The sequence below is a fragment of the Pediculus humanus genome, genomic scaffold (genome assembly GCF_000006295.1).
Source record: "Pediculus humanus corporis 1103172107371 genomic scaffold, whole genome shotgun sequence".
NCBI classification, from domain to species: domain Eukaryota; kingdom Metazoa; phylum Arthropoda; class Insecta; order Psocodea; family Pediculidae; genus Pediculus; species Pediculus humanus.
Window position 1 is genome coordinate 608,028 of NW_002986999.1, and position 23,655 is coordinate 631,682.

At 24.9% G+C, this 23,655-nt stretch overlaps 4 protein-coding genes across 4 annotated transcripts; 1 reads left to right on the forward strand and 3 right to left on the reverse strand.

The window, feature by feature from the left end:
* Positions 1 to 1,009: 1,009 nt before the first annotated feature.
* Positions 1,010 to 2,364, forward strand: Phum_PHUM016420 (COP9 signalosome complex subunit, putative; the record flags this gene model as incomplete). The annotated part of the gene is made up of 5 exons (XM_002422767.1): positions 1,010 to 1,167; positions 1,238 to 1,472; positions 1,550 to 1,711; positions 1,827 to 1,991; positions 2,086 to 2,364. 5 exons carry the CDS (start codon positions 1,010 to 1,012, stop codon positions 2,362 to 2,364), a joined length of 999 nt encoding a protein of 332 aa, XP_002422812.1.
* Positions 2,365 to 4,877: 2,513 nt separating this feature from the next.
* Positions 4,878 to 9,416, reverse strand: Phum_PHUM016430 (uncharacterized protein; the record flags this gene model as incomplete). Its single annotated transcript, XM_002422768.1, has 12 exons — positions 4,878 to 4,979; positions 5,095 to 5,178; positions 5,308 to 5,591; positions 5,688 to 5,799; positions 5,891 to 6,143; positions 6,271 to 6,398; positions 6,495 to 6,716; positions 6,812 to 7,121; positions 7,202 to 7,533; positions 8,559 to 8,712; positions 8,791 to 8,940; positions 9,043 to 9,416. 12 exons carry the CDS (start codon positions 9,414 to 9,416, stop codon positions 4,878 to 4,880), a joined length of 2,505 nt encoding a protein of 834 aa, XP_002422813.1.
* Positions 9,417 to 11,051: 1,635 nt separating this feature from the next.
* Phum_PHUM016440 (tRNA-dihydrouridine synthase, putative) lies at positions 11,052 to 13,196 on the reverse strand (the record flags this gene model as incomplete). Its single annotated transcript, XM_002422769.1, has 5 exons — positions 11,052 to 11,166; positions 11,413 to 11,459; positions 11,560 to 11,763; positions 11,854 to 12,734; positions 12,821 to 13,196. The coding sequence occupies 5 exons, from the start codon at positions 13,194 to 13,196 to the stop codon at positions 11,052 to 11,054; spliced, it is 1,623 nt and encodes a 540-aa protein (XP_002422814.1).
* Positions 13,197 to 15,397: 2,201 nt separating this feature from the next.
* On the reverse strand, positions 15,398 to 17,748 carry Phum_PHUM016450 (zinc finger protein DHHC domain containing protein, putative; the record flags this gene model as incomplete). Its single annotated transcript, XM_002422770.1, has 2 exons — positions 15,398 to 17,567; positions 17,651 to 17,748. 2 exons carry the CDS (start codon positions 17,746 to 17,748, stop codon positions 15,398 to 15,400), a joined length of 2,268 nt encoding a protein of 755 aa, XP_002422815.1.
* Between the last annotated feature and the right edge of the window lie 5,907 nt (positions 17,749 to 23,655).

Genomic DNA, 23,655 nt, shown 5'->3' on the forward strand with positions numbered 1-23,655 from the left:
GGACACATTTTTAATCACAGTTTATAAAATTAACTTACCAAAGTATTAAAATTTAATTTTATTATTATTATTTATTTTATTTATTTTAATAAAATTACTAATATTAATTTTCTTTTTTTTTTTTTTGTGTGTGTGTGTGTTTAATTATCATTATATTACTTAATTAATTAATTAATTAATGTTAAGATCATTTAATCTTAAAATACTTTATTATTTCATAATATTTTAACAAAAAAAAAAAAAAAAAAATGGAGAACCCAATTGTAAATTTTGTAAAATTATTTCAAAATAATTTAATAATTATTTTTATATATTTATAATTTTCGATTTAAATTTTTCTTTATTTATTTGTAAAAAATTAACGATTTATATATATATACATATTTATTTTTTCAATAAAATTATTATAAATTTTATTAATTTAAAATAATGAAATCATTAATTAGCTTTCATTGATTTGTGTTTTTTTTTTATTTACTTAAAAATTTTTCCTCATATGGAAATTTATTAAATTTAGTTACTTGCCGTATCAGTTTTCAATACAACTTTGCATTTTTTATTAGATTAATAATCATTATGTTTGCAATTATTTATTTAAAAATAAAAAAAAAAATATTTTGGTTTTAATTAAAGGTCACAATATTTTTTGTTTACATTGCAGAATTTTAAAATGGCGCGCTAAAACGTATTCTGATTTTTAAATATGGCGGATTTTTAAACATGGCGGATTTTTAAATATGGCGGATATTTATTTCATCGTGTCATTAGGTAATAGCTTACACTTGAAGTCAGACGGTAAGTAATTGTCGTTTTTATTTATATTTACCTGTATATTAATAATTAATTTTATATTTTATTATTGTTTATGACTTTTTAAAGAAATATCACAGTTAATAAGTTTGTAGTTTTTATGTAGGTAAAAAAAAAAAAAAAAAAAAAATTGAGTACGGCAAATATTTTTATTTTATGAAAAGTTTATTTTGTCACCCTTCAAGATTATCAAAGCAAAATGTCTGGGCCCAGTACAAGTGATTCTCAATGTTCTATTGCCCAAAAAACGTGGGAATTTGCTAATAATATAGAAACGATAAGTCCCATTGATGAAATTTATCGATATGATAAAAAACAACAGCAAGATATTTTAGCCGCTAAACCGTGGGACAAGGAGTGAGTGAATTAAAAAATTATTATTGTTATTAAAATTTAAGTAAATATTATACATTAAAATATTTTTCAGTCCTCATTTTTTTAAAGACATTAAAATCTCAGCTTTGGCATTATTAAAAATGGTAATGCATGCTAGATCAGGAGGAACATTGGAAGTTATGGGTTTACTCTTAGGTAAAGTTGATGCCAATACTATGATAGTAATGGATTCTTTTGCACTTCCAGTCGAAGGAACTGAAACTAGAGTCAATGCTCAGGCGCAAGCTTATGAGTATATGACTGCTTATATAGAAGCTGCTAAAGTCGTAAGTTGTAAATAAAAAAAAAAATTGTATTCGTTATTGAGGTGTCTCCGATTAAGTTACCAAGTATTTAACTTTAGGTTGGAAGACTAGAAAATGCAATAGGATGGTATCACAGTCATCCAGGTTATGGTTGTTGGCTTTCTGGAATAGATGTTTCTACTCAAATGTTAAATCAAAATTTTCAAGAGCCTTTTGTAGCAATTGTCATAGACCCAGTTAGAACAATATCAGCGGGAAAAGTATGTTTAGGTGCTTTTCGAACTTATCCAAAGGTATAATTTTATTGAGTTATTTATTTTTATTAAAAATTAAAACTTTTTTTATAAATATTTCTTTGCAAACAATATTGTTTAGGGTTATAAACCGGCAAATGAAGAACCATCTGAATATCAAACAATTCCATTAAACAAAATAGAAGATTTTGGCGTTCATTGCAAACAATATTATTCACTTGATGTTACATATTTTAAATCATCATTAGATAGACGATTGTTGGATTCTCTTTGGAATAAATATTGGGTGAGAGTAAAATGAAGTTAATTTTCATTAAAATATTATTTTATTAATAAGGACTAGTATAACAATAAATTTTACCAAATGTATAATTACGTAGGTTAACACGTTAAGTTCTTCGAGTCTTTTGACAAATGCAGATTATACAACATGCCAAATATTTGACTTGTCTGACAAATTGGAACAATCTGAAGCAGCAGTTGGTAGATCTGGTTTTACACTAGGTTGTTCGGATCCACTCGATAAAAGAACTGAAGATAAATTAATGAAAGCTACAAAAGATAGTTGTAAGACGACAATAGAAATAATACACGGTTTGATGGCACAAATGATCAAAGATAGATTGTTTAATCACATAAAAAGAAAAAATGATATGTAGGCTCATTTATTACCAAAAAAAAAAAAAAAAAAAATTACTTTAAATATAATTATTATTTCATGAAATTTTTCTATAGTGTGACCAATCAATATCATCTATTCTCGAAAAATAATTTAATTATAAGAATTTTTTTAAAAAAAATTTCTATTAATTTATTTTATGTAAATTAATCAAAATAATAATTAATTTAATAATAATGCTTTCTTTCATCATTAAATAATAATAATAATAATAATAATAATAATTTTTTCGGGTATATATTATTATTTAAAACCTTAAGGGTGGCAAAATAATAATTTTTTTTTTCTTTTTCAAATTTAAATAAATTTTTAATTTAATATATATATACGTATCGACACCACGTGATAATTTTAAAATAAATTTAAAATTTTAAATAATAATATTTAATAACTATCACGTGACTTTTTTTTTTTTTTTTTTTTTTAAAGGAAAGGAAAAGAAAGGTTTTAAAAATTATTATACGAATACATATAAACTTTAAATTTTTTTAATTTTTTAATATACTTCTACTTTTATTGTAGACAAAATAATTTATTATTTCAGATGATGAACGATGATTGTTATTAAGTATTTTCCAATAATAATAATAATAATAATAATAATTTTTAACATAAAATGAAGAGAAAAACAAAAAAAAAAAATTCGTTTTAAATAATAATAATGAATAATTTATGTATATATATATATAATACAGTCTGATTCGAAAATATTTTTAAAAATAATAATAATGATAAAAGTAAATAAAATTCAATTAAAATATAAATTACATAATAAATGCAATAATAATAATAATAATAATAATAATTAGTTAAAATTATGAAGAAAATACCGAAAAACCAGCAAAATTTTTTATATAAAGCACAAATCCCAATAAGTCTAATAAAAAAAAAAAAAATTTAATAATTAATAATTTTATCAAAGCTCTGTTTTTATTTATTTATTTATTGAAAACTTTTATTAATGATTTAAATTTTAAAAAATAATAATGATAATAATAAATTTCCCGTCGATAATAATAATACTCTCTCTATCTCTCTTTCTATCAAATTTAAATTTAACTTATTTCATTTAAAAAAAAAAAAAAATTCTCATTTGATTAAAAATAAAATTGATTATTATTATTATTATTATTATTATTATTGTACAATCAGTACGAATATAATAAATTATACATAAACGACTTTAAAATAAAAAAATCTATGGAATGTTTTATTAATCTTCAAGTCCATAACTCAAATTATTATAAACTAAGAGAAAATAATAATAATAATGTCGGTTTGTTTTAAGTAACCCGTCGTTCGTTTAATAATAATAATAATAATAATTAAGGCATGTTATTTTTTTTAAATTAACAAACTTAAAAGACTTGAGAAAAAATAATAATAATAATAATATGGATTAAACGTAAAAAAAATAATAATATTTTCAACAAGAAAGGCAACTTTACATATAAATCCAATTGTAACCTTTCAACGTTACAATAAATAAATAATTAATTATAATAAAGGCTTATTAAAGATTATTTATTTATTTTTGCCTAATTTTTCTTTCTTTTTTTAGTTAGAAATTAATTTTTTTTTAAAATATTAAATATATATATATATATATATTATTAATAGGGATTAATTATTTATTTATTTAATGACAGTTTTTCATTTAAATAATTAAAGTATGAGAACAATAACTATACGAGAATACATCCTTATATCACAGTAAATGAATTTATATTGATAGTGGCAAAATTTTATTAAATTTTTCGGTCATTTTTTATTTATTTATTTATTTAATTTATATAAAATCATCATCATCATCATCATCATCATCATCATACGTTTATAATCGTGTTTCACTCCCACTCACCTATTATTATCATTATTATTATCATTAATCAAAATTATTATACAAATGTGTTTAAATTAATAATTTTTTAACATATTTGATATGTCCATTTATTTAAAATAATTTTTTTTTTTTTTCTTTTCTTTTCTTTTCATTTTTTCTAAAACATTTTTTATATATATTTTTAAAATAAAAAATATGAGAACATATTATTATTATTATTATTATTATTATTATTATTAATATTATTATTTAATTACAATGTTTATAAAATAAAAACAACCTCTCTCATATACCAACGACAATACTGTGTGTACACATCAGCACCAAAAAGGAAAAAGAATTCACGGAGGGGAAAATGGAAGGAAAAGGAAAATAATCAAAGGAAAGTAATAAAAGGTAAGTTTATATTATTATTATTATTAGTTTTTCTTTTTTTTTTTTTTTTTTTTTTCAATATTTACTGAAAATTGACGGTATGTATACTGTTGATTAACGAGTCAACGGAATTTTTTTTTTTTTTTTTTTTTTTGCTTCACTGAATGAAAACAAACAAACAAACCATCGGTTCTTCGGAAATATTTTCAACTAATTTCAATACTATCATCGTTTGTAAGGCAGCCGCGGTTGTTAGCCTCGGAAATGGAGGACGGTCATTGCCAACTTTCAACAGGAAAATTATTAACTTCCGTTTGATCTTGTATTGTGTTTCCTTCGCTCACGTAAGATATTCGAATTCTCATACGAAGAGCTACCTGTCGTTTGAAAAAAACGTAAGAATTTTTTTTTTTTAAATAACCACCGGTGGAACTTTCAATTTTCCCTTTTTTTCCCCCCCCCTCCCCCGCCCGCCTCCCCGCTTTAAATTACCTTTGTTGGATTAATAAGCCTAAGAACTTGAGTTAGTTGTCCTAATGGAGCTATTGTTGTTCCCGATGGTGTCATCATTTGCAACTGTAACGTTTTCGGCACTGCAGCCTAAAAAAATTATTAGTTTTTTTAATTTTAAAAAAATATGAAAACATTTTCTTTTTATTTAATAATAATAATAATAATAATAATAATAATTTTTGTTTATCTTACTTGAAAAAGAAATTCCGTGAAATTTGATGAAGTTGAATTTGTTGCTACCATTGATACGACGGTTGTATCCGGACTATCATTTGGTCTTTCTAAATTAAATACAATTTTAAGACCGTTTTTATCGTAAGCCGTTAACGTCGGATTTGGAATCGTGTTAAACAATCCGTCCATTAAAATATTTGACGAATTCATATGCATAACATTATTATTATAATTAATGACTTGCGAATTAGGTTGACCGGTGACCGGTGAGCTTTTTTCCGTATTGCTTACGTCTAACCCTCCTAAAAATCAAAATCAAGGGGGGGGGAGGAGAGGGGGGTTTAAAAAACGTATTCAATCGAATTCACGAGGATTAAAATAATGAATATGATATTAACCCAAAAGATCGAGAAGATCTTGATTACTACTTATATTGTGCTTCGTAGGTTCTGGTTTATATGGCTCTATAACATCATCGTCGCTACCACCAAGTAAATCCAATAGAGTGTTCTGAAACATAAACGAGGGAAAATTTATTTATTAGTCATAAAGAAAAAGAATTTTTTTTTTTACGGAAAAATTTTTGTCAAAATTCATTTACCGAATCTTGATGTTGAACGGGAGAATGATCGTCTAATCCGCTATTGCTAAGATCTTCTTCTTCGACATCCCCATTAGTTATCGGGGGTCCATTATCGTTAATGGGTCTTGAAACTTCCATGGGGGGCATTCTTTCTAAAAGCGCTGGACGGAGGTGCTCGTATTTTTTAAATAATTGTGAAAATTCAACTCCTCTTTGTTGTAATTCAACGTTAAGATGGCAACCAAAAGTATCTATAATTTGCCTAATTTTACTGGGGGAGTAGGGGAGAAGGGGAGAAAAAAAAAAAAAGAAAAAAAATTTTAAATAAATTCAATTTTTAATATTTCATTCATTCGGATGTGAAAAACTGACTTTTAATGTAACGGTATACTACTCACTCTGTAGCTTTTTGAAACCTTGTGCTAAGTTTTGTAAGTGAAAGTAAAGTGTATTGTTTCGTCGTTACCGTGTTTTGTTGAGACCATAAAAGTTTCTGATATACGTCGATAATATCATCTTCCGTAACCTAAAAGAAAAATTTCAAAAATTTAAAATTAACAAACGTTTAAACTTTTTTTTTTTAACTGTCGTAATAATAATAATTTTTTTTTTTATTTCTTACATTAATAGATTTTTCCTCATCTCCTCCAGGTTGACTGTATAGCAATAAGTCACCGTATTCTCCAATGCACCAAGTTGCTATCTGAGTAAGAGGTTGCCTGTCTGCGGTATCTCTTTCCAATGCCTGCCACAATTGGCCCACCATATACGTTTGATGAGCGGTGCTCTCCGAAATCAATTGAATAGTGCAAGAAACGACATCATCTCTCACGTAGTTACCCGCCTGACATTTGTTTTTTTTTTTTTTTTTCAAAAAGGTAAGTTAATTTTAAATATATATTTTTTTTATATAAAAATTACATCAAAGATAAAACTTACGGCAACGAGAACTTTAAGTAAAGTATCTAAATGCCACCTTTTGTCGGGAGCAAATCTTTCCGCGGATAAAACAATGTTGGAGGAACATTGAGCTTTAAATTCAGGTTCGGCTCTTTCTAAAAACGTAATTAACTCTTTAACCATGGCTCGTATATTGTTACTATTAATCAGAGCAAAACTGAGTTCCATGGCTCGCCTACGTATCGATACGTCCGGGTCTTTCAAACATTCCAATATGGTAGATCGATGTCTTTGAACAGCACTTGTGTCTAAATAAACCGTTTTAAGTAGCGTGTTTAGGGCAACGTACCTACAAAATTAAAGTTACAAATGAAAACGAACGAAAAAGTAAAAATGGTAGCGAATTGGAAACATAGATTAGCATTATACCTAATATTTTTATCGTTATTTAAAAGGAAACGACCCAAAATATTTATTGCGAGAACTCTTAAACCGGATTCGGATTTAATGTCCATTATTGATAATACAGTTTCATATAAAATAGTATTTCCTACGTTTTTGCTCGTTTCCGTATTGGTAGCCACTTGAGCCAATATATCGTTCATTGTTTCGGATGCTTCCGCATCGTTTTTACCCAAAATACGAAGAAGGCGAAGGATTTTAACTTGAAGAAAAGGATCACTAACGCCGGAGACATCGTGCTCCGGAGAATATCCAGCCAATATAAGATTTTTTAATATTCTGACTAGATTTGGTACGATCTGAAAAATTAAAAAATTTTTACTTCCATTAAAAAATAACTAACAAAAAAAACCTTTACTTTAAAATTCCTGTTTCGGTTGATACGCCTATAATTGTTTAAATTATCATTTGTAAAATTCTAATAATAATAATAATAATGATTTTTTTTTAAATTTCATTATATTTAAAGCACCGAAATGGTGGCTATCTGTGGATAGAATTATAAAATGAACTATTTTTTTTTTTTTTTTTTTTTTATATATTTTCAAATATTGTGAGAAAAATAAAAATAATTTGTCGCATGCAGAACAGGCTCAATGAAAAACAGTTAGTTTCTTTCTTTTTGAAAATACTAACGAAAAAAATAAACTAACCGTAAAAATATGACAAAAATCAAATTTTCATTATTGTGGAATATTTTATTTTATTTTATTTTTTCAAAATAAAATGAAAGTTTTGAATGAGTGCCCCTCCCCCCCCTGTTTTAAATTACCCTATAAATCTTTAAATGTAATGAAATAAACCAAATACAAAATTAGAATTAAATCAATTAGATGTACCAAATTAACAACATGCGATCTTATTTTTAACAAAAAAAAAAAAGACATGCTTTCGGTAAGGATAACTTATAAGCCATTATAAATAATTATTAATAAATATAATTTATAAATTAAATAAATATTAAATAAATTTAACAAAGGACATACCTCTTGATGACCAAGGTCCTTGGTAAGTTAAGTATGGCATATAGTAAAATAAGGTTATTTTTTATAATATCAAAATTTGTATATATATATTCTAAATAATTATAAATACCATTTTTTTTTTCTTTTTTTAAAGGGCGAAAGTTTATTACAAGTTATATTACATTTTTTTTTTAGTTAGTTTTTTTTTTTAGTTTTTTTTTTTAGTTTTTTTTTACACAATTAATTAAAGCAATATTTTTGAATGATCTGCCAGGGGAATTAAAAGAGTGCTCAGGAATCACAATATGTGTTAAATATTAAACTACAAAACTCGAATGATAAGAAAATAAATAAAATACCTTTTTAAAATGTTGTAGAGTGTCTGGACTATGTTCGCACATTTCCGTGACAAGCGTGACACCCGTTATCAATACTCCGTGATTTTTTTCCGATAACAAAGATCTCGTGGCGGGAAGAAACATTTCCATTAATTCGGGAACTTTTTTTACGATCCTAAAATTTAACCATTCATCCTTTGTATCATTAAATTTAATTTATTTTAAAGCAATTTACATTATTTTAGGAATTTACCTATAAGCACATAATGCTGCTTTCTTTTTTATATATGTGTTTGGAGATTTGATCAATCTTTCTACCTCTGCAGCCAAATCTCTTGACATTTCAGGTGATGCAATGGCTCCTAATGTGCATAATGCAAGTCCAACAACAAACTGAGTTGAACTATTTAAGTCACTAATAAAAAATAAAAAAAATTAAGTAGACTGTTTTGGGAGAAACTTTAACTATCTTAGTTGATTTTAGTTTTACATATATGATTCTTACTTTTTTAAACAATTTGTTATGAGAAGATGAACATCTTGCCTCTCGTCTAAAAGCAACATTGCACCTAAATACCCAATTCTTTTATCTGTAAATCGAGGAGAAGCAATGAGTTTAAGACATTCCAATTGTCCAAAATGAGCTGGATACCCTAACATATGTATATAAAGCAATTTGGCAATATTTCTACATCTCCAAATACTGTCTTCTTCTCTAAATGTTGATCGAATGTAAGCACATTCTTTGTTAATAACAGATCGTTCTTCGGCAGCTGTTCTAGCAGCACGTATTTGTCTAATAAGATCTCTTAATCTCATAGGAGTTGGCATTCGTACTCTTTCAACTGCTTCATTAATAACTTGTTTAATTGTAGCCATATTAAAGGCTGGATTAAATCTATCAGAAAAAAAAAAAATGTATATAGAAATTTTTTGGTTAAAAAAATTGCTTAAAAAACTTAAATATTTGTTAATGTTAAAAAATAGAAGTTTAGAGTTAGGAAACTACGAAAATACCAAAAGACTTTTATTTCGGAATATTTTAGTGTTAAATGGAAAAAATTTTCTTATGAGTGTCATAAAACATCCAAACATTCTCATAATATTATTTTAAACTTGAACATTTTGGTAGAAACTAATAAAAATAGCCTAATAACTAATAAAAATATTTAGTAAACTCGATGAAAAAAAAAAGTAACCGAAAAAAGATAGAGCGAGAAAATTAAATATATGAAATTTTTATTACTTAATTAACATTCAAATCTTTGTAAATTAAATAATATAAATTATTATAAAAATTATCATCTAATACAATTCTAAAATATTATTTAAAATTAAAAAAACATTAAAAAAATTTTTTTTTTATTAGTTACAACTGATAATTTATAATCAGCTTTCTAAACCTAAATTGGGAGTATAATACAATTACATATTTGATATTTTACAATGAAATTAAATAAACAAATCATTATAATTGATATAGTTGAGTAATCACAATGACGCTGTGGTCATTTTCGAGACAACAATGAAAAAAAAATCTTACGGAGCAGGTGTTTTATTTATTATTACATATAAAGAAGCACCTGTGATCATTTCAACCAAAACGTATTTAAATAAATTATTCTTTTTCATATTATTCATCATAATTATCGTAATTTGTACGTTACCCGTGATCTGATGAATTCATTTTCTTCGAATATTAAAGTACAACTATTTGATTGAATTTTAAAATTTGAAAAATTTTTTTTAAGTACTATTCACTTTAACTTCAAGACCTTTAGGCAGATATGCCAACAGGCTGTGAACGCGTAAGAAATGATACAATTACTGTTTTACGGTTATTCATTAGAGTTTATGAAAATACAATACAACTAAATAAATTATTTTAGACATTCCCCAATGAGTTAACACTTAATAAAAACTACAAAATAAGAAAAAATAACAAAAATAACATTACACAGGTCACCCAACAAATGACCATCCCATAAAATTCAATATGGCTTAGAAAAGTATTGAGTCGTACAATCGCAAAGAATGTCGACAAAAAAATCAAATTTGTTAATGACACGACAGGTTGTAATAATTGGTTGTCGTTTTTTAAATTGTTATGCACGGATAATGATTTATTTAAAATACTTTTTATTTATGTTATCAGTGCTTGTATATATACGTTAAAAAATATTTTTTAACGATTTATTCATACTTTGTATCTAAAAACTTATTGAGCGATAAAAAGCTTTTACTTTAACATCTGATAATTTTTAAAATAAATTTCTTTTAGTAAATCAAAAACAAATTACGTCCATTGAAATTTTCTTTATTGTCTTAACTTGTAATTTAGAATTCTAATATTTTTGTATGTAAACATGAACTACTTTATTCAAATCTTGTCTTACAACGTTTTTGCCCTTTTTTTTTAAATAGAAAATTGCAGAAGAGTAATGATGCTGAATTAAATAGACAATTTAGGTTTAAAATAAAATTTTCTGTGTTTTAATTTTTTACAAGGAAATGTTAATTTTTGAACCTTCGATTTTGATCTGCTGGCAATATTCCATAATTAGAAAATTCTTCTGTCCACATTGAATAATTATTAACACAACTTGCCACATACATGTTCATACACTGCCTGCAAGTATTTTTTAATTTTACTGATAATTTTCTTATCATATCATGTGTTTGCTGTTTGATACATAGTGTTTAACAAAAAAAAATTAATAGCTGTAAATTAACTGTCATATTATATTGAGTGTAAAATTTTTAATTTTATGGCCAATAATTAAAAATAGAATTTTTAACTTTTTAATAAAATTTCTCATTCATCGTTTTTGAGGTATAATATTGATAATGATGATAAAATAATAAAATGCATTACAAAAATATGAAAAATTTTCTATAACAAATCACAGCCATCACTTTACCCTGCACAACAAAAGGAGAAATAAATAAATGTTTCATTTGTAATATTTCATATTTACTGTTCATTTAAAATTAAAAAAAAAAAATATTAAAATTAATTCACTTCTATAAATCTGTCATCTGAAATATTTTGAGGAAAATTATCATCTACTTCATTTGATTTGACTTTTCTTTGACTTTCACTATTTTCCCTGGCCTTTTCTCTTTTAGTTTTTATTAATATTCCATGACCTTGACAATCTGCTGGTATTTCATAACATTTAACTTTACAACAAGTTTTGCACAGCCTGAAGGCACATTTAAGACCCTAAAAAAAAAAGAAATTATTATTTGCATTAAGTATTTTTGTGTGAAAAATTTTTTAAAAGACTAATTAAAATCTAATATTTTTAGTTACCATTGGATTGGGGCATGTTTTACTGGAAGAGCAAATAACTATGACTCTTTTAACTCCGTTTGCCTTTTCCGGAAACCTTAATAACTTTTTGTGTTTTTTCTTTGACATTTTACTCTTTTCTTTTTCTGAATCCGCTCTCGGTCTTTTCGCCGATATCCCACCGTTTTCCCGCTCTAATTTCCTGGCTTCGTTTTGTTTGTTTTGTAATTCCGTCATTTTTTTAATGTGTTCTTCGGGAGAGGGTCTTTCATAGGGTTTGCACAGCCAAGGCGGTAAAACTAAATCGTAACTATCGCTATTTCTTTTCCATACATCTAGTCCTTCGTGAAACGGCTCATACCTTTCCCTAATTATTTTAGTCACATTACGAAAATCTTCCAAAGTGGATTTGTTGGCTAATTCTGCTCTCACGTCTTTATTATCGGGTTCGCACAAAATATGATGAAATATTTTAAATAAATGTCCTCTGATGTACGACAAGGGACACGGGTATTTTTCAACTAAATCTAAGTATTCCGTTGCCATTTCCCAAGATGGAGGATATCGACCCTCGAATATGGCAGGATTATAGAGATTCCCTTCGGCGGACATAACACCGTTGCACTTGGTGACTTCCAAACATCTAAATATGTCCTGAACGCATTGAATGTTACCATTTGCTAAAACAGGAATGCGTACGTTTTCCCTCACGGCTTTTATATGTTCCCAATTTGCAAGGCCTGTTAATGGTCCTTTTTGTTCTTTTGTGCGTCCGTGAACGGTCAACAATTGGCATCCCGCTTCCTCGAGCATTTTAGCATATTTTACCGTTTTCTTTACATCTTCGAAAACTCTTATTTTGCAAGTCACGGGTATCTTGAGTGATTTTTTTAACGTTCCGACTGCAATAGGATATCGATAAGTTTTTTTTTTTTTTTGTTTTTAAATCTCACGTGAAAGTAAAATGAAAAAATATTTAACAACTTACCGATTTCTTTGAGCAAAGGCCAATCGTCTTGTAAAAAAGCACCGTAGTGTCCTCGTTTCGCTATGGCTTGAGGACAACCCAAATTTATATCTACGGCATCGCAATAAGGCTCCGCAAGCTGTGCGGCTTTCAAAATAGAATCAGGTTCATTACCACAAAATTGAACAATTAAAGGTCTATCTTCAGGCACGGAAGCCAATCCTTCTTTTCTATACCTTTCATTATTAGCAAATATAAGACTGTGAAACATTGGAGTGTAACATAATTGAGCACCGTGTCTTCTGCTTAACAAACGCCAGGCTAATTCGCTTGCATCTACCATTGGGGCAACCACAAACCGGGGACTCCCAAGTTTTTTCTCCCAAAACTCATTCATCATTACTCATTCTGTAAACTGAACATAAAAAATTAAAATGACGGTTAAAAAAAAAAAAAAAAAATCGATTGAAAATTTTTAATGACGTTAAGTAGTAGTTTTACAAACGATTTTCACATAATGCATTTTTAATATATTTATTATTATTATTTTTTTCCTATTGATTTTTACTAGTAAAATAAAAAAAAAAAAAGACAATAGAAAATTCAGTGCGAAAGGATATTATGAATAAAAATTAATAATAATAATAATAATTTGGCAAAGTTAAAATTTTATTATTATTTTTATTATTATTTTTACACACACACAATCCATTTGTAAATTGACAAACGTACATATGGATGGATCGATCGATACAAATAACACTTAAACCTTTAATATAATAATAATTTTTTTGGCAATTATCAACCCTGAGGAAAATTTCTAGGGTGAAATAAGCAATCGTGCCAACAACAAAAACAAAAAAAAAAACAACAATTCAAACTTTAATTTTTTTTTTTTTTTAAAGCAATGAATCATATAAAATGTTTAGGGCGTACTAAATAAATATTTACAAATTTTTTTTTTTAATTTTTTGTTCTCATAACATTTTCAATGATCGTATACCTCCTAATCTTCTAAATTACGTAAAAAAAAAAATAATTTTACATATTAACATATTAGTTTTTATCTCAAGTAGTTTTAGTTCAAGTTTGAAACGTTTTATTTATTCAATACTCAAAAGATTAATATTAATAATAATAATAATAACGACAAATTTAAAAAAAACCAAGAATTACGAACGTGATGTATATATATATGTATATAATTTTAATAAATGTCGTAATGACGTCACACGAATTATTGTGATTTAATAATAAAACACGTTTTAAACCACGACACACACACACACGTATAAAAACACAAAAAAAACCTAATTTTTTTTTTTTTTTGGGGGGGGAAGAAATAATAATAATAATAATAATAAAATCAACCGATATAATTTATAAAACACAAAGAATTCAAAATTTTTTTGATCGTAAATAATATTAATATAATTTATTAGGATACAACATCCGTCGACACGTTACTAATATATAATTAATTATTTTTTCATTGACATATTTAAAATATTGAATTCGTTTTTTTTTTTTTTTTAAATTTTGATTTATATCTTTTTTACATCACCCGATTAAAAAAAAAAAAAAAAATTCAAATCTAATAATTTATAAACATCAATAATAATAATAATAATAATTTTTTTATTTAATAACGAAATGAAATTTTTAAATAAAAAATTACCAATGCACACACACACACGTTTTCTAAATCAAATAAACAAAACTTTTTCTTTTTCTCTTCCTTTTACCACACCCCCCCAAAAAAAAAAAAAACCTCTCATCGTTACGTAATACATTAAAACATCTACAACTAACCAACTAACTAACTAACTGACTACCTGGACGTTAAATTCAATAATTTTTTTTTAAACATTTTATTTGTTTATTTATTATTATCCCATGAGTGACTTGACGCAAAAGGAACGATAAGAACCTTACTCTGATAAGGTACGTTAACGAATTTATTATTATTTAAAAAGAAAACACGACCCCCCCCAAAAAAATAAAATTTAAAATCATCATTAAATCGTGGATTATCGTTGTCCATTGATTGTCGCAAAGCAAAAAAAAAAAAAAAAATTTTTGTCGTTTCAATTACATTTCCAGGACGGATATTGTATTCAAATATTCTATTATTCGTTTCTAATTTTTTTTTTTTTGTTTGCAATTATGAGGGTGAGGGGGGAAGTTCAAACTTACTAACGCAATCGTTTACTACTACTAATGCCTATTGATTTTTTTTTGTCTGTCATACCTTTTCCACCCGGTTAAGTGTATTTCAAATCAAATAAATTAAAACAATAAAAAAAAACCGACCGCGTTCGTTGAACACACCTTTTTTTTTTTAAATAGATAAAAAGAATTATGGCCCTAGAAAACCAATAAATAAATAAAAAAAGAAACCTTTCACGCGAATAAAAAGGAACTCCCTTTTTTTTTTTCATGTCAATAACAAAGTAAAAATTTTAATTAGGTTATTGTGTCTGAAAATTTATATATACATTCCCGTAGGAAAAAAAAGATTTCAAAAACAAACGTTTCGGGAAATTGTAAAGAAACATTATTATTATTATTATTACTGTTACGACGAGGGAAAAATGTTTAATTTTTAATTTTAACATCAATCCATTTTTTAGATTTAACTTTAGACGGTTTCAAAACAAATATTTGCTGTTCATCATCCGGCATATTAGAGGAATAAATTTTTCTAGGAAGTTGAGGAGTTTGAAGGATTTCTTCGCTTTTATAATGTCTGTTTATCATTGGATTTGAATGTACGACAACTTCATCGTCGTCGTCGTCATCATCATCCGAAGAAGAAAAAGATGATGAGGACGAGGACGATGACGAAGAATTTGGATTCGATAGAAAAATCATGGATGTTTCGGGTGAGGGTGGCCGGTAAAAAACGGGAGATTGCGGCAAAATAAAATTTTCCCGTGGGGAACCCGGATTCGATAAACCCGATTCTCGAATGGGAGAAAGTATAGGGGATCGCGATTTTTTCAAAACGTTTTTCTTTCGTATTTTTCTATAATTGGCCGATTTCATGCTCACTTGAATCGCGAATTCGGATTCCGGCCTTTCTCTTAATTCTAACGAGCTATTTAATTTTTTTACATCAACGGAATTTTTCAATTTTCCAACGACGGATTCGTTCAATTCGGGCAAAACTTTATTTTTTATTGTCATAAAAGATTTGAGATCGACGTGATCGGAGTAATTTTTAATGGCGTTTTCATCATCGTCATCATCATTGGAATATCTATTTAATTCTTCGGCGATGCTCGGTTGAATTTGATTGTTTTTAACTTTCGTAGTAGTATTTTCAACACCCGGTCGTCCATTTAAAACTTTCGAAAACCACGAATGCAAATTCACCGAATAAAGTATAGTTTTATTAGTAGTTTTTTTTTTAATTTCTTCGTTTTCATTTTCTTTCGATGTTTTTTTTTTCAAATGAACACAATCCTTTTCATTTTCACATTTACAAGTTTCAGCCTGAGTTTTTTCATTAACCGAATAAAAACGTGAACACATAAATTTCGATTCGTCGGATTCTATTTCCGTGGTTCTTTCGTCGTTGAGCGTTATTAAAAAAGGTTTAATAACTTTATCGATGAATTCAGGATCTGTATTTTGGCGACTTAACGGTTTTGGCGGACCCGTTTCTCCATTTTTAAGAAAATATTTCGTCCTTGTAAAACAGAGTTTTGTTCGTATGCAACAATTTTTTTCCTTACCGTTGGAACAATAAGAACAATTGTAACGCGAGCACTTTTTTATTCCGCACAAAGTCCCGTCATTGGTTTTTTGTATGCCGTCTAATTGATTAGACATAACTTCTTTTTTTTTTTTACGAAAGCAATTGAAAATGACTATATTTCGATGAGAACTTTCACTACCTTCATTACGATAATTTCGAATGTATTCGTAAGTGCTGATACCTAATATAGATATATAACAATGAAAAAGGCACAAATGAAGCAACAATCCAGCTATAGTCGCTGATATTATTCCTAAAATTATAATCACTCCTAAAAAAACGAAATTAGGTAAAAACGGGTAAATACTATTATTATTATTATTATTATTTGTACCGTGCGACCAAAATCCCAACAGTTCTGGATCAATATGGTAGTAAACTACTTCTAAAACGGATACTCCGACAATGACCAATGATGCGACAACCGCTGAAATCACGCAAATAAGAAATGGCACGTAATTTCTTTTACCGATACAATGATTCAACCATTTGCAATGATGATCGAAATGATCGATGCATTTATTACAAACACTACAATGTTTTGTTTTAGAACTTGACGTTTTAATATTACACAAGTGACACCGACCGTTTTCAATAACGTGTGCATGTTTAGAACGATCGAATTCCGGTATCGTAAATTTGATTTTGAGAGATCGTAGTTCGGGATCAGCAGGATCCAAGAGTAAAGCCGTGAGATGAGATAAAATGTGAAGGAGAAAAAGAGTTCCCAACAAAATGTAGAGGCCCTCGCGAAAGAAGGGACGCAATGCAGGTATGAGTACAAAAAAAGTCGTGGCTCCTATCGCTACGAGAATGATCCAACCTGCTATTTGCTGAGGATGAAGGGGAAGCTGCAATCCATGTATTCGTCGCCATTTTCTATATTCGGGAGGTCCTACGCGACTTTGAAATGAACAAAATGAATGTATAACTTTTTCTTCTTTTTTCTTTGTGATTTCCGCATCGTTTTTTTCAACGTCTGACTTATTGCTACTCCTCCCATCTCTGTCATCGTTATTTGAATTATACCGTTTTTTAATTATTTTCATTTCAAAATTTTTATTTTCGAATGATTCGTTATTGTTGACATTTCAAATATCAAAAAATTTCGCGAGAGTCTCAAACGTTCCTTTACGTATTTCATGTGTAAAACTTTAACTTTAAAACATTTGTAAAAATTAATCATTTTCAAATATATTATTAAACCGTCAACAAAACTTAATATAATAAAAAAAATATGTCAAAAAACACAATTGGATTTTTTTTTTTTAAAGGCACAATAAACCGCCTGCTAAACCATTATTATTATTAGTTCTCACGGTACAAAGATTAAATTTGCAGCACATGAGCGAAATGAAAAAAACAATGCGCCGTCGTCTAAAGGCTTTTATTGATTTTCTAAATGCCATTTTTCCTTTTTTTTCTTTTTTAGTTCACAAGTGGAAAGGGTAAAAAAAAAAAAAAAAGTATTTTAAATAACTTATTAAACTTATTAAAATATTTAAATAAAAAATAAATTTTACCAGTGATCAATAATAATAATAATTTTTTTTTTTGGCTTGAATTTTATCTATATTCAAATAACAATAAAAATTTTTCTTATTAACCTCATGTTTAATTAATTATTATTATTATTAGTAGTAGTAGTAATAAAACAAAATAATCATTATAATGCAATTTAAAAGTAGTAGTAGTAGTGTGGGTCGAATAAAAAAAATTTTTTTTTTTTTTTTTCAAAGTGTGTCACATTTTCATTTTGAAACCTTATATAATGATTAGATGCATTAAGATTACCCTATAAGATACATTAATTTTTATGTAAAAAAAAAAATTATTACTCGAATTAATATTTATATTAATTTTATAATTACTCGAAAATAATATTATGTATTAAAAATTTTTCAGAGTGAATGACTTGGATATGTTTGAATTTAATGAAATATAAAAAAACTTTTTAACTTACACTTAATACTATTAAGTCAAATAATGTTTTTTATTTTAGAAATCTTTGCAAAAGAAAATTTAAAAAAAAATATGCGACTTTATCGAGCTACTAATCAAGTTTCAGTTTCTTTAGTCATTTTATATTTTACAAAACACAAATGGTCAAATAATTTGGGTTATTTTAATTATGAAATAAGTTAATAAATTTAATGATTAGTATATATATAAAGCAACTATTTAAAAAATTAAATAAATTAATTAATAAAATAATAATATTAATCTTTATATTCGAGCTATTATTATTCGATATAATTTTAAAAAGAAATATTATTAAGAATGCTACAAATTAAAGAAGTAACAGATAGATTGTCTCGATATTTCAATTGAGAAATACTTTAATACATTGGAAGAATATTTATCTTTAAATATCAGTATAAAACATAAAAGAAGAATTTTATATCTATTCCCACAATATTTTGTTTTGTTTTTTTTTTTTAAACCTAATATTTTTTTATTTAACGTTTACTAGCACTCGTAAAAAATTGTTTATAATAAACATTTAAATTTTAATAAGATAAATGTGACTTTTTCCAACGAAATAACATTAAAAAGAAGAAATAAAAATCTATTTTTCAAATGCAAATTACAATGAAAAAAGTAAATTTTTTTTTACAAAAAAGGGTTAACATATTTTATAATTTAAACACTCAGTCAAAAAATTAATTAAATAATAAATCGTAAAAATGTTAACATATATTGGTATAATAAAATATAAAGAATTTATAACTTACAAATATCATAGAAATTAATATCTAATGTAAAAAATATAACGAAACTAATTTAATCACTTATTAAAAACTAACATGTATAATGGTAGCCATTGCAAAACCACAGCCTTCTTGTAACATTACGTTCTTCAAAAATGTCAAGCTTTAAGTTTTTTAAAATAAGAAGCAAACCATAACTTTTATTGTAGTAAGTTAATTTCAATTAGTTTTTGTTTTTTTACCCAATAATTTAACATTTATCAATTCTATCAGATTTTTTAATTTATATTTAAATTATCTAATAAGATTTTATGTAAAAACATAATATTTTAAATAATTTAAAAAAAATAAGAAAAAATTTAACTTTTGGTACCAATAATTTTTTTCCAATTTAATACTCAGCTTAATATTAAAATTTATTTTATTTATTATAATTAAATTTTGAGTAAAATACTCTTAAAAGGTAGAAGATTAATATAAAGAGGTATAAATACGTATATTTTTATAAATTATATATTTGCCCGTGATTATAAGTAGGAGAAAACCTTGAAAAAATATTATCCTACACATGAAAAAAAAAAAAAAAAACCATTTTAACTAATTAATTTTTTTTTGTTTTTATTTGTTAAGTGGATTGAAATAATATAAAAAGTATATAAAAAGGTTTTAAATACTTTTAATAAGTTTTTCTTTTTTTTTTTTTTTTTTGCGGTTTTAAATGATAAGTAAAATGAACAAAAATCTCGTTGAAATAATGTTTAAAAAAATGGAAAAAAAATGGCGGCTTGTTAATTTTTTTTTTTTTTTAAATTTGTAAATGTTTAAAAATTACTATATAAAGACTTTTCTATACATTTGTATTATTTTTTACAATTTGTATTGAATTGTAATTAATTCTAATTTTAAGTAAAAATTCCCCCAAAAAAAAAAAAAATTGACTTTTTTAAAAGGGGGGGCGGGAAAAAAATGATGTTACCCAGTTATTCATACTAGGCTAATTAACCAATTGTTTAAAAATTTTTTTTTCTCTCTTTCTCTTTCTCATGTTTTATCATATTCATGTCACTTGATTTAATCAAAATTATTATTATTATTATTATGCGGAAGGAAAAATTGATACAAGGTTTTTTATGTAAACTACTCATGATATTATCAAACCACACATAATATGACATCATATTTACTAACAAATTTTTTATTTTCATTTGTTGATAATTAAAAAAAAAACATAATTCAATTGTTTAATAAGTTTGGCTATCAAACTTTTTTTTTTTTTTTTTTTATAAATTTTTAAATTGAATGAAAATTAATCGATGATATAAAAATACAAAAAAAAAAAAAATCAAATCAAATAATTTAATTGATGGTTGTATAATTAATTTTAATAATAAAAATAAAAAAAAACATTTAAAAATATTACATAAATAGTAATAATTAAATTTCTTTTTTTTTAATTTTTATTTTTAAAATTAATTTTTAATATAAATTCAAAGTTACGTTAACTTTGTTTGTGGCTAGAGAAAAAAAAAGAAAAAAAATTTATTTGGGAAGCGAATTCTGGGAAAAAAGATTAAAATACGAGAGAAATATGTACGTGCCTTAGGGATGGTGGGAAGGGAAGGGAAGGGTGGGTAAGTTAAAGGGAAAGGATAAAAACCGTTCGATTCGAGAAAAAGCTGTCGCGAACCGGAAAAGCTTTATTTCCCTGCCTCACAATATATACAATCCGTTATCGTAGTCGTGGACCATTCTTCGTCTCGTTAAGGTGAAAAAAACGTGTTGCGCGATACAATTTTCCCTTTTTTTACTCACACACACAAACACACAAGGCCCTGCGTAAAATTTTCAAAGTTGAGGTTATCAGTTACGAAAGCTCTCTCTCTCTCTTTCTCTCTCATTAACAATAACATCTTTTTTTTTTGTTTAATTATATATATATATATTTATTAAATTTACTTATCGGGTAAGTCATATATATTTTTTTTAATCATTCCAAAAAAAAAAAAAAAAAAATTTATATATATATGTGAAAAATCAATTTTTTTAAAAAATGACTTTATTAATTATTATTATTATTATTCTTTTATTAAATAGTTAACAACAATTATAATTAATTAAAAAAAATCTCTTTCGTTAGAAAAATTTTTTTATATTTGAATACTACGTCATATTAATTTTTTTTTTTTTTTTTAATTCCGAGGGTAAAAAAAAATTTTTTTTCTTGGTATTAAATATTTAAAAAAAAAAAAAGAAAATTCTATGAATTTTTAATTTTCCGACAAAAGGATTTAATATATATTTATAAATATTTATATTAATATCGTCTGATGTTAAAATTTTTTTTTTTTTGAAATTCATATTCGCGAAAGAAAAAAAAATTTTTTTATAAAAAAAAAACCGAATTTTTAAATAATATAAACCGGCAGTAATATTTTATTACGTACTGAACTTATATATTATTATTTTTAAATATATTAATAATAATAATAATAATTAAATTTTTGTCATTGTAATTGTAAAAATTATTTTTATTTGAATCGCGTTACGGTGAAAAGAATTTTCTATACTAATAATAATAATAAAATTTATTATTAATAATAAAAATAAATTTAATTAAAAAAAAAAAAAAAAAAACAGGTGCAAGGTATTCTTTTGATTTAACTATACTCTATCATCATCCGTTCGTCGTCTTTATTTTTTTTTTTAATTAAAAAAGGCTAAAATAAAACCGTAAATTAAATTTATTTTTTTATTTTTTATTTTTCCAACTTCAATATATTTCTAACAAGGAAATTGCATATAATATTACATATACGAATTCGATCCTAATTTTCTTTTTTTTTTTTTTTTTTTTTTTTGTAAAGAAAATTTTTGATTGATTTTTCCTTTTAACTGTTTAACAAAAAAAAAAAAAAATTGGTTAACGAACCTTTTCTTTATAATTTTTCTTATTGCGATAATAATAATAATAATAATAATAATAATAATAATAATAATAATAATAATAATAATAATAATAATTTATTTATTTATGGTTAAAACTAAAGGGAATCTTTAAAAAATTAAAACTTTTTTTTTGTTTTCTCTCGGTTTTGTAATTAATAATAAAAGAATTTTATTTTTATTCATATTAATAAATAAATAAATAAATTGAAAACTGATGCAAATGTTTTGTTTTTAATAAACAAAAAACAAAAAAATTATTTTTACATCGAATATAAAAAAATAAAAAAATATATATATTAGGTAATTTTAAAAAAGAAAATCTTTTGTTGTTATTATTATTATTATTATTATTATTATTATTATTTTCATTATCATTATTTTTTCTATTATGTTCTTTTCTTTTTTTTTTTAATATTCTTGTATAAACTCATGCATTTAAAAATCTTTTCAGTTATTTTTTACCCCCCTCTCTCTCTTTCTTTCTTTCTTTTTACTTTTGAAAAATTTATTAAAAAGAAAGGGAAAGAAAAATTGTTATTATTATTATTGTTTAAAACAATTTAAAAACCTGTCAAAGGACAGTTTAATGATTATTTTTTAAGAAATGAAGACAAATAAACTTCTGCTTAAGGCAGTTTTCTAATTAAAAAAAATTTATTTTTCAAATATATAAAAATTATTCATTTTTATTAATTACAAATGATGGCTTCCTTTTTTTTTTATTGATAATAATAATAATATTTATGGACAGTCATCACAATTAAAAAAAAAAAAAAAATAGAATTATTAATAAAAGAAAAATTAATTAAAAAATTTCACTCATGACAAATTACTATTATTATTTTGTTTTTTGTTTAATTAAATGGCGGTGTGTGTAAACAAAGGAAAATCATCACCCCCACCACCACCACCATCCAAATATTTTTTACTTTTTTTTATTTTTTATCAATAATAAATTATAACGGTTATTTGTTTATTTTTTTAATTTAAATTTCATCAAATTTTAAATAAATAAATTAATTAATTAAAAAAAAAAAAAACGAAATAAGGGTTAAAATCAATTAAAACCATTGAAATTTTTAATTAAAGGAAGACACGCCATTTTGTTTTTTTTAAAATACTATAAATTAATTATTATTATTATTATTTGTGATTTAATAATTTATTTATTTATTTAAAAAAAAATTTGTCCTCGTTTTTTTGTTTTTTTATTCATTTTTTCGACGGTTATTTTTTTTTTTTATTTTGTAAAGAACAATTATGGTTTTAATTAGGAATAACCTGGAAATCTAAATTTTCCAATTGTACTAAAATTTATGTGAGTTATATGGACATAATTGGTTTTAATATTTTTCCTCATTTCGTATTCAAGTCGCGGGGGGAAAAAACAAAAAAAAAACATAAAAAATTTGTTTTGACACCAACATTTAATTAAC